Consider the following 12,852-nt stretch of genomic DNA (forward strand, 5'->3'; position numbering starts at 1 on the left):
CTGCCCTCACTGGACAGCCCCGAAACGCTCAGCTTGCCCCTGAGTCTCAGCAGCGCAGCCAGCGGAGGGTTTGCCAGCTGATCTGATCTGTAAGCTATCCACAGTGCTGCAATTACGTAACAAGAATTTTCCAGTGATTAATAAAGTCTTTGGAGTGGGGACTCAAATGGACTCATCAGAGTGACTTACAGTCTCTGCTGTTGAGTGCAAATAATATGGGCAACGCATCAGGGATCGTTACCCTTTTAAGCCCTTTCACCCTATATTTACATTTCTGGGATCCGCCTTAAGAAATTAATCAGAATTAGTAACAAAAATAAATGTACAAAGATATTCAATGCAGTGATAGGGCTGTGTTTCCGAAATATTAAAACAAAACAAAACAAAACTGAATGTCCAGTAGGGAAATGATTAAAATAAATTTCCATGATGAATGGTATATATTTTTTAAAAAACGTGATTTAAAGTATCTTTAATAAATACAGAAATAAATAAAGCATCTTTAATAATGAGAAGAAATGCTTATTACTATGCAAAAAAAAAAAAAAACTTCCAAAAGTACAAAATTGTATGTTCAGTAGGATCTCAACTATGGTTTTTAAAAATGTGTACACAAAGGCCTAGATAGTGTTAGAAGTAGTTCCCTCAGGCCTTATGGATAATAATATTCTTAATACTCTTTTCCTGCAGTAGGAATTTGCATACAACATTTCTTGTTTTCTTTTCTTTCATTCCCCTACCCGCCCCTCCTCCCCCTTTTTTAAGGTTTTAGATTTGTAAAACTTTGACCCCTGGCTAAGACGGCTCACTGTTGCCTTAGTTAGGAATCTAATGAGCCAGTATTTTGGGGGGTGGGTATTTGTGGTGTGGAGTAATGCCAAGTTTGTCACTGGGTCTTGACACGTATTTATTTGTATTTCTACTCCTTGTCCTCTTGGAAATTCAGTGGGACAGAGCAGGAGAGCGTGTGTTCCATGTAGTTACAGCTGTGGTATAGAGAGTGGGGTGTGGTGGCCTGAATTTGGGGTACTGTATTGGGATGGGCAGGGTCTGTGGCATCTCTGGGTAAAGTGTTCTACTTTTTCAATTCAGAGCTTTATGAAATATATTTTTAAATGTGTGGGTAGTTTGAGATGCAAGTAACTGTGACCCTCATGCAGAGAAGGTGGGATTACCAGTGAAAACTGACTTTGGGAACTTTTTAGAACATCAAGGTGGAATCCGGAGAGCCCAGAGGTCCTCTGAATCATCTTCACAGAGAACTGAAATTCCTCCTTGTGAGTATCGTTTCGGAATTTGTTACGTGCATTAAATTCCATGTTTTCATGAAACTATTGGCTAGTATCATTGTTATTTAGTTTTGTGTTCTTCAAAATTTGTTCCAAATGTTATGTTCTTGACAATTTGTGCAGTTTGATTTAACTATGTGGTAGTTGTCCTTGCAATTAAAGGGAGCATTCGTTAGCTAGTTAATAGTTAACAGTTCTTCCGCCTTTTCTACTGGAGCGTTTGGGTTTTATTCAAATGATGGAGTCCCCTCTTTCCTGGTGAGTCAGCTGCCAATTTATCCCAAATACGTATATAATCAGCTTGTTAATAACTGGGATTTTGATTGATGCTAGAGATTAATGAGCATGGGTTTCGAGAATTTCATATTTCAGTCATGTTAGCTCCACTCTACAAATAGAATCTCAAAGTGAGTAGGGGAGCTCATTTTAATGCAGTAGAAATTCCAAATGTCTTAGGTTGACGTACAAAGCCAGTTATATCCAGTCCCTGCCCTACTTCGTTCTTTTTTTTTTTCTTTAAATAGCTCTATTGAAATATAAAGTACATCCCATAAAATTCACTTATTTTAAGTGTACAGGTCAATGGTTTTTAGTGTACTTACAGAGTTGTACAACCATGATCATATTTAATTTTAGAGCATTTTCATCACCCCAAAAAGAAACCCCATTAGCAGTTACCTCCCGCCCCCGACAGCCCCTGGCAGCACTAATCTACCCTCTGTGGTACTTTGTTCCTTTTTATTAGCGAATAACATTCCAGGATATTGATATACTGCATTTTGGTTATCCATTCATCGGTTGATGGACATTTCAGTTGTTTCTAGTTTTTGGCTTTTTACAAACAATGCTGCCATGAATAGTCATGTAATAAGTTTTTATGTGACATATGTTTACATATCTCTTGGGGGGAGTTGCTGGATCATATGGTAACTCAACGTTTAACCTGTAGAGGAACTGCCAACCAGTACCTTTTCCAAAGTGACTGCATTATTTTACGTTCCCACCAGCAGCGTATGAGGGCTCCAGTTTCTCTGTATGCTTGCCGATGCTTGGTACTGTCTTTTCTGTTGTTATGGCCATCCTAGTGGGGATGATGTGGTACCTCATTACGGTTTTGATGTGCATTTTCCTGATGGCTCATGACATTGACCATCTTTTCATATTCTTATCAGCTCCTACTTATCTTACTTATTACTTATTTCTTTACACTCAATCTCGCGCCCTGCTTTGCCATATTGTGCTCTCTGCTTGTGTAGCTCCAGTCCCTCACACTGTCACCTTCTGATGTGTGTGTGTGCCTTGATCTGCCTAGTGTGCCCTTCTGCTGTCTCTTTGCTGGGTTAGCATCTGTGACATCTTCCCCGCTTCCATCAAATTATTTCCCACTTGAGTAGAGGGCTCTTCCCTCAAATTCAGTATGTCCAAAATAAAACTTGAAATCCTCTCCAGACTAAATCCGTTTAAAAAGACCCCCATTTCTTTCTGTGATTTCACCATTCCTTCAATTTCCCAGGCTAGAAACCTTATATTTTACTTCAGTAAGAACAGCCTCTGCCACCACCACTAACTACCCCAGCTAGGAGCTGCCACTCTGCTGTGCGCCCAGCATGTGGTGCTAGATAGTTCGGTGCTTTTGCCTAAGCTGTCAGCAGCGGGTAAGTGGAAGAGCTGGCTTCAAGCTCATTCAAATACATGCCTGTCTGTCTGTCTGATTTGAAAGTCCATGCTTTGCTACAATCTCCCTTATATAAAGTCATAGAGTCTTAGCTGTGCACATGGCCTTAGTCTCTCCAGGTTCAATCCCCTGCATTTTTTTAAATGGGTAGGATGTTTCCTTTTGACTTATTCCTCATATATTTCTGTCTGTCTGTCTCTCTTTCTCTCTCTGCTTCTCAAATATACTGTTCTTGTTTTTTCTTTTGAGGTTTTCCTCCCTGTGCCTGTCATAGTTAACGCCCCTACCAACTCCCTCCTGGACCACACTAATGATCCTTCATTATTTCTCAACAGGGACTCACACTCAGCATCTTGGGCGGAATCATCCCTTGTGCTTTGAGACCATTGTACGCGTTGCAAGATGTTTAGCATCCTTAGCTCCCACCCATCTAAATGCCTGAAGTGCACCTGTACACACAGTCCTTGTGACACCAAAAATTATCTTCACATTTTCCCAAAGACCCCCCTGGGAGAGGAGGAGGATCTCACTTCTTTTGAGAAACGTTGTACTTTCTCTTTTCCTTAGAATCTATCCCGGGTATTTCTGACAGAGGAATTCTTAGCTGCTTGATCATGTCATTTTCCTGCCAAAACCCAACAGTGGCTGTTGTCTTCCATGTGAAATAACAAAACCTTTTTAAGTTTTAAGATCACTTAATCTTAGGGGTTCCTGTCCAACCCCTATTCCTTGTAATCTTACTTATTTTTTTTGTAAGTTGGATCCTTGTGGTCCCGTTTCCCACTGTTGCCTGCGTGTCTTCTGCAGCCTGGTTGGAATCATCTCACCCTCTTCATCTTACTCCCTACTCTTTCTCTGCTCTGTAGCCAGTGGTCCCCACATTTGAGTTGAGCTGGTGAGCTGACGTTTCGCATTGTTCCTCTGGCTCTTTCGGCCTGTGTTGACCTCTTTCCTTACTTCAGTTTAGATATTATACATGTAGGCATACACGTACATGTTACTTTTATGTAAGCTTCCATTCAGTCTCACATTTGTCATTGCCCAGGTATTTCATCTGTATTATCAGTCTTTAACCAAAATTAGGAGCATCTTCAAAGCAGGCTTATTGCTCTTGTATCCTCGGTAGCATCTGTGCGCACGTAATGAGAGTTCGCAACACCATCCTTGGCATCAGACTGCTGGGTATGTGTCCTGGCACTGTCAGTTACTGTGTGACCTTCAGCAAGTTAATTAACCTCTCTTAGGCTCAATAAAATGGGAGTAATGTAGTATCTGCCTCATAGGGGTTTTGTGGGGATTGAATAACATACTGCATTGTGAAACAATTAGAACAGTTCCCAGCATCTGATTAAACGTGCAAGAAATATAGCGACTAATATTATTGAATACGTCTTACTGATTAAGCTATATCTTCTGCTAACAAGTTTTGGGTTTTTCTTTTTTTTTTTTAAATTTCTTACAGGTTTTGGCTGATGGTTTGAGGACTGGTGTAACTGAATGGCCTGAGCCCCTGGAAACAAAATCTGCTTTTGAACTTGTGCAGGAATTTCTAAATGGTGTTTGTTTTCCTAACTCACACTTGGTTTTTTGGTTTATTTTTCTTAATTGATGATTTAAACTTGCTGTTTAATTATAAGTTGTCCCTTTAGGCTTGGTATGCTTTTCGGTTGGGATAGAGATAAAGCTATGAGGTCTGTCATGGTGAGAGGGACAGCTTTTGTTCTAAATTGCTAACGATAAAGTAATTTTAAGAATTAATAATACGTTTCTAGTGGAGAGGGTATAGCTCAAGTGGTAGAGTGCATGCTTAGCATGCCTGAGGTCCTGGGTTCAATCCCCGGTACTTCCTCTAAAAAATAGATAAGTAAACTTAATTCCCCCCAAAATAAATTAATTAATTAAGGTTTTAAAAGTTTTAAATTTCTATTTCATGTACTGCAATCATATTTGAGATTGTAGAAGAGGGATGGAATGGTACCTCTGAGCTCCCACCATGTGCCTGATGTTTTGTGCCAGGGGCTTTCATTGCACCTCAGTGCATCCTCACTACCCTACCTAGTGGGGATCTGTTATAGCCTCGTTGGAGAGTTAAGCAGTTTGCTAAAATCCCCAGTTACACTTCTACTATCCTAATTTGCCGTTTGAAAATAGGATTAGGCTAGAAATAAGTTGGAAGGCAGAAAAATAAATTCAGAGTTGATAAGCTTTTACCATTTTCTAGACTTAAATAAGCTGGATGGACTTGGTGATTCTACAAAAAAAGACACAGAGGTGAGTGATTGTTATTAGAAAAGTACACTGAAATAGCTTTTAAAGTCTAGTTGCACTCTTGTCTTTTATGTCCTGCTGTCTCAAATGGATCTGGTCCAGGCAAGAGAATGTTTTGAGGGTAGTTTTTGCTTGGTCTTTAAAGTCAGCACTGGTGATTGTTCTGCTGAGAACTGATGAATATTTATAAAGAGAACAAATATGCATTGATTATTAATTGCTTAACTGCAGTGAAGTAGAAATGGATATGTTAACATACGGTGAGGTGATATTACTGTAGTACGTGAGAAATGCTCTGAGATGGTTTGTTAATATGCCACAGGTGGTATTAAATTGAGCTAAATATGTTATCATTTGACAAATAGGAAAATGGAGACAAAGGTGTTTTAATTAAATATTTTCACATGGAAGGAAAGTTGAATGCTTGATTGAGGCATCACCCTTTAAGAACAATTTTAGGGGTCCAGTTTCTCACTGTGGATTTGTAGCTCATTAGTGAATGAGGTTTCAGAAGATGCATTCATGCCTCTGTATGTGTTCGTGATTCCGCATTTTCTCAGAGCGGCATTTGAAAACTTACTGGCATTCAACTGTTTCACTTTTGAAAAAATAAACGAGTATTTCTGACGCTCACTTCTTTTCCAGGCAGTGAAGCACGACTCCGCAGCGGTTGATCGGTCCATGGAGTGTCTTCTCACAGTGCGGGGTGACCTGGATTTTGCTGAGCAGCTGTGGTGTAAAATGAGCAGTAGTAAGTGTCCATCAGGACTGGGAAATAAAATGTTTCCTGTTATCCTTAGGTTTACTTTTAAGCCTTTTGGAAACAATACAGTGTGCACTGCTGGTCTTGTGTGGACATCTGGTTCCCATTTTATGAAATTCATGTCTAATAATACATTGGCACATTCTACTCAAGAATTGTCCTAAGACAAGGCAACTCGTAGAATCTCTTCTCTTCTCCTGCCTGAGGTATAAGACTTAGATGGTTTTTGTTTTTTGGTTTTTTTTTTTGGCAGCGGGAGGTAATTAGGCTTATTTATTTATTTGTTTTTAGTGGAGGTGCTGGGATTTGAACCCAGGACCTTGTGACTGCTAGTCATGCAGTCTACCACAGAGCTATACCCTCCCACCAAGACTTAGGTGGTTTTTATGCTATATTTACATGAACCAAAACATACCTTAGTGAAAATACAATTATTAGAAAGAGGAAAAGATATTTCATAATATTTTTCTAGGTATGTTATTTTATGGAAATGAGTTTAATTTCTTTCTTAAAAAAATACATAAATTTTTTTTTTTTTTGGTTTTGGTTGCTTTCCTTGTCTCACATCCATAAAATTCAGATACTTATCTTCCACTTCATTTGTGTATCCTTAAGATTAATGACATATTTGATCTGCAGAAGTAGCCATGAAAATAATGTTAGACTGACCTGTTTTCCAAGGTGTGATTTCATATCAAGACCTGGTGAAGTGTTTCACTTTGATCATCCAGAGCCTGCAGCGCGGTGACATACAGCCATGGGTAGGTTTAGTGGTGTGGGTTAAACATGTTCTCAGCAGCACAGCACAGTGGGTAAGGACTCAGGTTCTGGAGCAGACGGCCTGAGTTCGAATTCCAGCTCTGCTCCTTTCTAGCCTAAAAATATAGTATAAAATATAGCCTAAAAAATAGTATAAACTCTGGCAGATTCTTTGGCTTCTCTGGGCCCCAGTTTCCTCATCTGTCAAGTTGAAGTAGGGAATGGGAACTACCTCATAGTGTTGTTTTCAGATTAAATAACTTAATTCATGTGAAGGAAACACTTAGCACCTAGCTAGCTCATAGTTAAGTGCTCAGTGTTTGTAAGCTACTAACACTGTCATTACTTGAGATGAATGATCATTCTCATAGCTACTGATGAGAGTACAAATTGGAACAAAAGCAGTTTTGTTCCAGTTTCTCTCTAAAAAGCAATTCTGATAATGTCTTGAGATCTTCAAAATGTACCATGCCCTATGAATCCTTAGGATCCATTCTAAGGCCATTATAGAAATACGTATCAAGATTTTATGTATCGGAATCATCATTACAGCCTCATTTATGATAGCAAAAATTATAAATGACCAAAATTTTCACCGTTAATGGAATACCTAAGTAAATAATGACACAGCCACATAATGGCACATGTAATAGTTGCTATAAATGATGCTGACAGATGATGTGGAGAAATGCATATAATACTTAGTAAAAAGGAAAGGGCTGTACACTGTTGTATTAAAAATACAAATTTTGGAGAGAAAAGCCTGGAAACAAAAATGCTAAAATGTGATAGCAATCACCTCTGGAGACAGGGTGAAATGAGAATCAAATGAGGTTCTCCAACTGTATTATATATTTCTGTACTTTACGGATGTTCCATAATGATTTTGTGCTTTTATAATCAAGAAAAACTGGAGTTAAAAGCTAGAAACAAGAAGATTCCTCATTTAATAGGAATTATTTTAAATAATGCAGCTGCCAGTTCATGACTACAAAACTTAGAAACTTTCATAGATGTGAATAGAGATACGCTTTGGAGCAGAGGCATGCAAACCCTACCCCTATTTGGCTGTTAGTCATTCTGGGCATTTTAGTCTTGGCCATTGAATTTTTCTCTTGAGAGTTTCAGTGTTTCTGAGATACTTACACATATGCCCCTACCAAATACAAAAGATTGTGGTGGAAATTGGAGATAACAAAAAAGACAGTAGCAAGAAAGTGTCAAATATTTTAGTTTGGTTTAAAATTGTTTAACATTTGTAACCCATGTTAGATCTGTAAGTTCACAGCCCTCGTTAGTTCTCAAAAGACCGAGTTAATATGTGGGATATTGTAGCCCATAAGGAGATCCTCCTGACACGGGCATGGACCCCTGCGGGAGCAGCAGCAGATGTGTAGTGTAGTTGAAGATGCTCAGTTTTGGAAAAGATGCCCAACAGCACTTAATGGGCCAGGAAGAGAGAATTCTTAGTTGTAAAGCTTCAAAGGACCAACTCTGCCTTCTCTTTGGGGGAATTGTGTCTTGGATGTGTTTAAACCCTTCTTAATTGCTTTGGACTTAAGCAAATGAGGTAGGAATGGCACTTTAGAAACTGATGGGTTTGTGACTTGGGGGTTTTAGTCAAACAATTTGTAGTGTCATGAGATGAAAAATGTAAGCTTATAATTTTTAGCTTTTAGCTAATACAGTTTGCTTCTCTTTTGCTCACTGGACTTCTTTTTTGTTTTTATTTGTGGTTTTATAAACTTTTCTTGATGCCTAGCTTCATAGTGGGAGTAACAGCTTGCTAAGTAAGCTCATTCATCAGTCTTACCATGGACCCATGGACGTGGTTCCTCTCAGTGGGACTGTTCCAGTTCAGATGGTTTTGGAAATTGGTTTGGATAAACTGAAGAAAGACTACATCAGTTTTTTCATAGGTAAGTCCCTTTCCCAGCTCAAAAAATTGAAAGCTGCCTCACAGCTGTCAGCCATAGGAATTCTCAGATTTTATCTACATTTTCCCTTGTTGTTTGGAGTGCTGGCTTTGCCCCTGGTTCACTGTGAGACTTCCATTTTCTGAGCTTTTGTTTCTCCCCTGAATAAAGATGTTAAAGATAACTATAGTTTTTGTTTGTCTTTAGTTCAAACATTTTGAGATTCTATGAGGTTAGTGTAGTAAATAAAAAGCTTTTATGAGATGTAATTTTAATATACATCACTTGGCTGATTTGATTAGGGGCAAACTGTGATCACTTTTAGAATAAATATTAGTATATGTTTATGGTGTAACGTAGCAGAAAATTTGGCCTTTTGTGAGAAATTGTTTAGCTTGATTCCTTTCATGTATGAACTATGAAATTATTTTCTTAGGTGGCTTAACAGGTAATAGATAATGCCTAAAGCTTATGTGCATATATGTGGTTTTCTCTTGATAGGTCAGGAACTTGCATCTTTGAATCATTTGGTGAGTTTATTTTTTCATTCTAAAGTTGATTTTTTATTCAGTCATTCTGCATAACATTATTAAGTGCCTGCTCTGTGCCAGTCTCTGTCCTAGGTCCTAGGAAACAGATAAATAAGACAGTCAATTAATTATACCGTCTGGTAAGGCAGACCAAAAAAGTAGCCTGTACAGTGTCATTTCTTGTTCTGTGTAAATTGATGATACTGACATAAAGTTGTATCCTGCTCAAGCCAGTGCACCCCCCCACCCCCCCAACTCTCATCTGTCTGAAATGGCAGGGAATGCCTTTCTTTGACAGGCCCTCTAAAGGAATATTTGCTTTATATTCACTTGACCCATTTCTGTTACACATTAAGGATTACTTTGCAAAGAATTTCCTATGCTCTTTAACATATTGATTCAAAAGATACTTGTGGGTTTCAGGGCCATGATCATGAGCTTTTGTGTTTTCTTGGTGTATTGATTTAGAAAGTTAAGGAGATTGAAGGGCATCTGTATGGACCCTTGACATTTGTTGGAGGATTTTTTTAGAAAATGAATCTTCAAATGACATCTGGCTTCTTATAAAAATACAAGATAGGAAACCTCTAGCTTTATCTGTTATGCAAAGGAAGATACAACTGGATTCTTTTGACATTGATTTTTGCTATTCAGCTTTTAAACATTTTATTAAGAGTATATATTTTTAGTGCAAATTTTTGGTATACATTTTTTAAATAACATTTTTGCAAATATACTCTTGATCTCATCACTCAAATGTGAGTACTTTTTTATGAATTCCCCTCAAGTCATTTCATATGCCTGTTTTTTAAAACTCGGTTTGACTTCAGACTTGACGTGGTAGTCCTTAAACTTTGACAGTTTCCTAGAAGGCTTATTAAAATGCTAATTCCTGGGCCCCAGTGACTCAGAATACATCTTTTATTGGAGGGTGAGGGGGTGGACGAACCCTTTGTGGCTTTATCAGATTCTCAGTCAGTTGCTGTTGGCTAGAACTAGGATATGCAGGGAAGAATACATCTTTTTAAACAAACTATCTCCATCTCTGGATGATTCGGATGCAGGGGATTTGCAGGTACATTAGTTTTGTATTGCTGCCATAACAAATTATGACACACTTAGTGTCTTAAAACAACACAAATGTATTACTTTATAGTTCTGCAGTTCAGAAGGCCAGGCTGGGTCTCACTAGGCTCAGATCAGGGCGTTGGCAGGCTGTGTTCTTGTCTGGAGCCTGTAGGGGAGAGTCCATTTCCTACTCCTTTGAGTTACTGGCAGAATTCAGTTCCTCATGCTTGTTGGACTGAGGTCCCTTTTTTGTGCCGGCTGTAATCTGAGGGGTGTTCTCAGCTTACAAAGACCAGCCCATACCTTGGCTTCTGGCTCCCTTCCTCCGTCTCTAAAGCCAGCTATATAGGGGGTCAAGTCCTTCTCATGCTGTATCTCTGCCTCCCTTGTCCGATTTTAAGAGCGCATATGATTGGTCTCACCTGCATAATCCAGGACACTTTCCCTATTTCAAGGTCAAATGACCTTATACGTTTGCAACCTTAATTCCTTTTTGCCATAAATGCAACATACCCGCAGGTTCTGGGGTTAGGACATGGACGTCTTCTGGGAGTGGTCGTCTGCATAGCATGGCAGACCACACCTTGAGAAACCCTCACGAGGCTACACTGCCTCCAGGTAATCAGGCCGTGTCACCCAGGTCAACCCAGGTGGACCAGCCTGGGTTGTAGCAAGAGCAGAGAGAGTCAGAGGGGAAAGGCACTCTGGGTCTGTTCCTTTGTGAGAAAGACCTGGGCCTCTCCACTTCCCGGGGACCGCTGGGAATACGGGCGGCAGGTGTGAGGAACGCTGTAGTCTGTAGCCAGTGGTGAGCGGGGCTGTGCTGGGCCGCTGCCTTCCTGGGCCCGTGCCTCTTCCCCTACTTGTGTTATTTTCACACTTTGGAATAACCTGTGCAAGACAGTAAATATGTCCCTGTATTTTGGATTTCATTATAGATGAATTTGCATTCAATTTGCCCCATGTTGCCAAGCTTCTTTTAAACTATAATTTAGGATTATCCATGGATCTCTCCTACCTCCTTGCCACTACCCCCAATTAATTAAGAGATGGCTATGGCTTTTCCCTCCCTGTGTTAGTTTTCTGTCGCTGCCTAACAAAATCTAGAGGCTTAACTGAACACAGCTTATCTCAGTTTTTGGGAGTTGGGCGCCTTTTAGCTGAGTCCTCTGCTCAGGGTGTCACAAGGCTGAGATCAAGGTGTCATCTGGAGGCTTGACTAGGGAAAGGCCCACTTTCAAGTTCCCTCACTTCTTGTTAGTGGAATTAATTTGCTTGTGGCCCTTTGATGAAGGTCCCCATTTTCTTGCTAGCTGTTGGCCCAGGTGCAGTCTCAGGTCCTAGAGGTTGCTTGTGGGTTCTGGCCCCGTGGCCCTCTCCACAGCATGGCAGTTTGTTTCTTCAAAACCAGCAGGAGAGCATCTCTAATGCTTCACCTCCTTAAAGAGCTCATTCACTAGGTCATACTTAACGACCAATTCATTAATTCAAAGTCAGTCAGTAGTAGGGGAGGGTATAGCTCAGTGATAGAGCGCATGCTTAGCATGCACACGGTCCTGGGTTCAATCAAAAAAAGAAAAGGAAAGGAAAAAACCCTAAGTCCATCAGTAACCTAATCGTGGAGGTAACATTCCATCACATTTACAGGTCTGGCCTCTCTCAAGGGGAAGGGAGTATACAAGATACGTATTCCAGTGAGGGGCGAGTTGTGGAAGAATTCCACTGACCGTATCTATCATGGAATGTTTCCTTAGGACGGGTTCTCAGAAACAGATCTCGGCGTTTTATGATGCTTGGCGTAAGACTGCCAAGTTTGTTTTTCAAAGGGTCATACCAGTAATACATGTTAGTGGAAGCTTGCTGATGTACTTACTTAATTTATTGGTGCTTCAAGTTTACTATGTATTTTTAGGGGTGGGTACTCCCATCAACCTAGCAAGTGTGTTGAAGTTAAGAATGATGTGGATTTGCCCTTCCTTCCTTCTGGAGAGTTTGGTGGGTGGATCCTAGTTACCTCCTTGGGCCTCCTTGGTGAAGCAGTTCTGTGATTTCCCTTGGCCAGAGGATATGTGCTTGGCTCAGAACATTCTCAGTGAGGACTTAGGGTTTAGTTTGAGGAGTGGCATTGAAAGGAGGAAAGCTGTCTGGCTGCCTGCTGTCTTCCCCCGACCCCACCCCAGGCCTGTTAATCAGTCGTGCACATGTAGGTCGAGCGGGCAAGTTACAGTCTTTCCAAAGATCCCACTTGTTCATTAACTCCCTGTTTGCCTTTCCTTTTTTTTTTCATTTCAGGAATATTTCATTTCTCCATCGGTAGATATACAAGAACAAGTTTATCGTGTCCAAAAACTCCACCACATTCTTGCAATAGTAGTCAGTTGCAGGCTTTTCATCAAACCTCAACACGAGCTCCTCTTTTCCTTAACGCAGTAAGTGTCTCTCTCTTGTTGTCTTATATTAAAATGTATTCTCTTCTGAAATAGTTGTAGCCAGATGAGCACCTTTTTTTAAACTATCAGTGAGGATGGAATTTGTGCTCCCCGTCTTCACAGTAGCAGGATGGTTCTAAGTCCCTGCGGTGGGA

The 12,852-nt window shown here is 40.1% G+C and overlaps 1 protein-coding gene across 2 annotated transcripts in view; it reads left to right on the forward strand.

Moving 5' to 3' along the window:
- Positions 1–12,852, forward strand: part of ZWILCH (zwilch kinetochore protein) — a 33,913-nt gene that overhangs the window by 13,786 nt on the left and 7,275 nt on the right. For both annotated transcript variants that reach the window (XM_010985118.3, XM_064485491.1), the window contains 8 exons: positions 1,206–1,277; positions 4,427–4,520; positions 5,186–5,235; positions 5,878–5,983; positions 6,677–6,756; positions 8,517–8,673; positions 9,172–9,200; positions 12,561–12,697. In XM_010985118.3, coding sequence (XP_010983420.3) covers positions 1,206–1,277; positions 4,427–4,520; positions 5,186–5,235; positions 5,878–5,983; positions 6,677–6,756; positions 8,517–8,673; positions 9,172–9,200; positions 12,561–12,697 — 725 coding nt within the window. The remainder of the gene's footprint in view (positions 1–1,205; positions 1,278–4,426; positions 4,521–5,185; positions 5,236–5,877; positions 5,984–6,676; positions 6,757–8,516; positions 8,674–9,171; positions 9,201–12,560; positions 12,698–12,852) is intronic.

Source organism: Camelus dromedarius, chromosome 5 (assembly GCF_036321535.1).
Source record: "Camelus dromedarius isolate mCamDro1 chromosome 5, mCamDro1.pat, whole genome shotgun sequence".
In the NCBI taxonomy this organism is placed as follows: Eukaryota; Metazoa; Chordata; class Mammalia; order Artiodactyla; family Camelidae; genus Camelus; species Camelus dromedarius.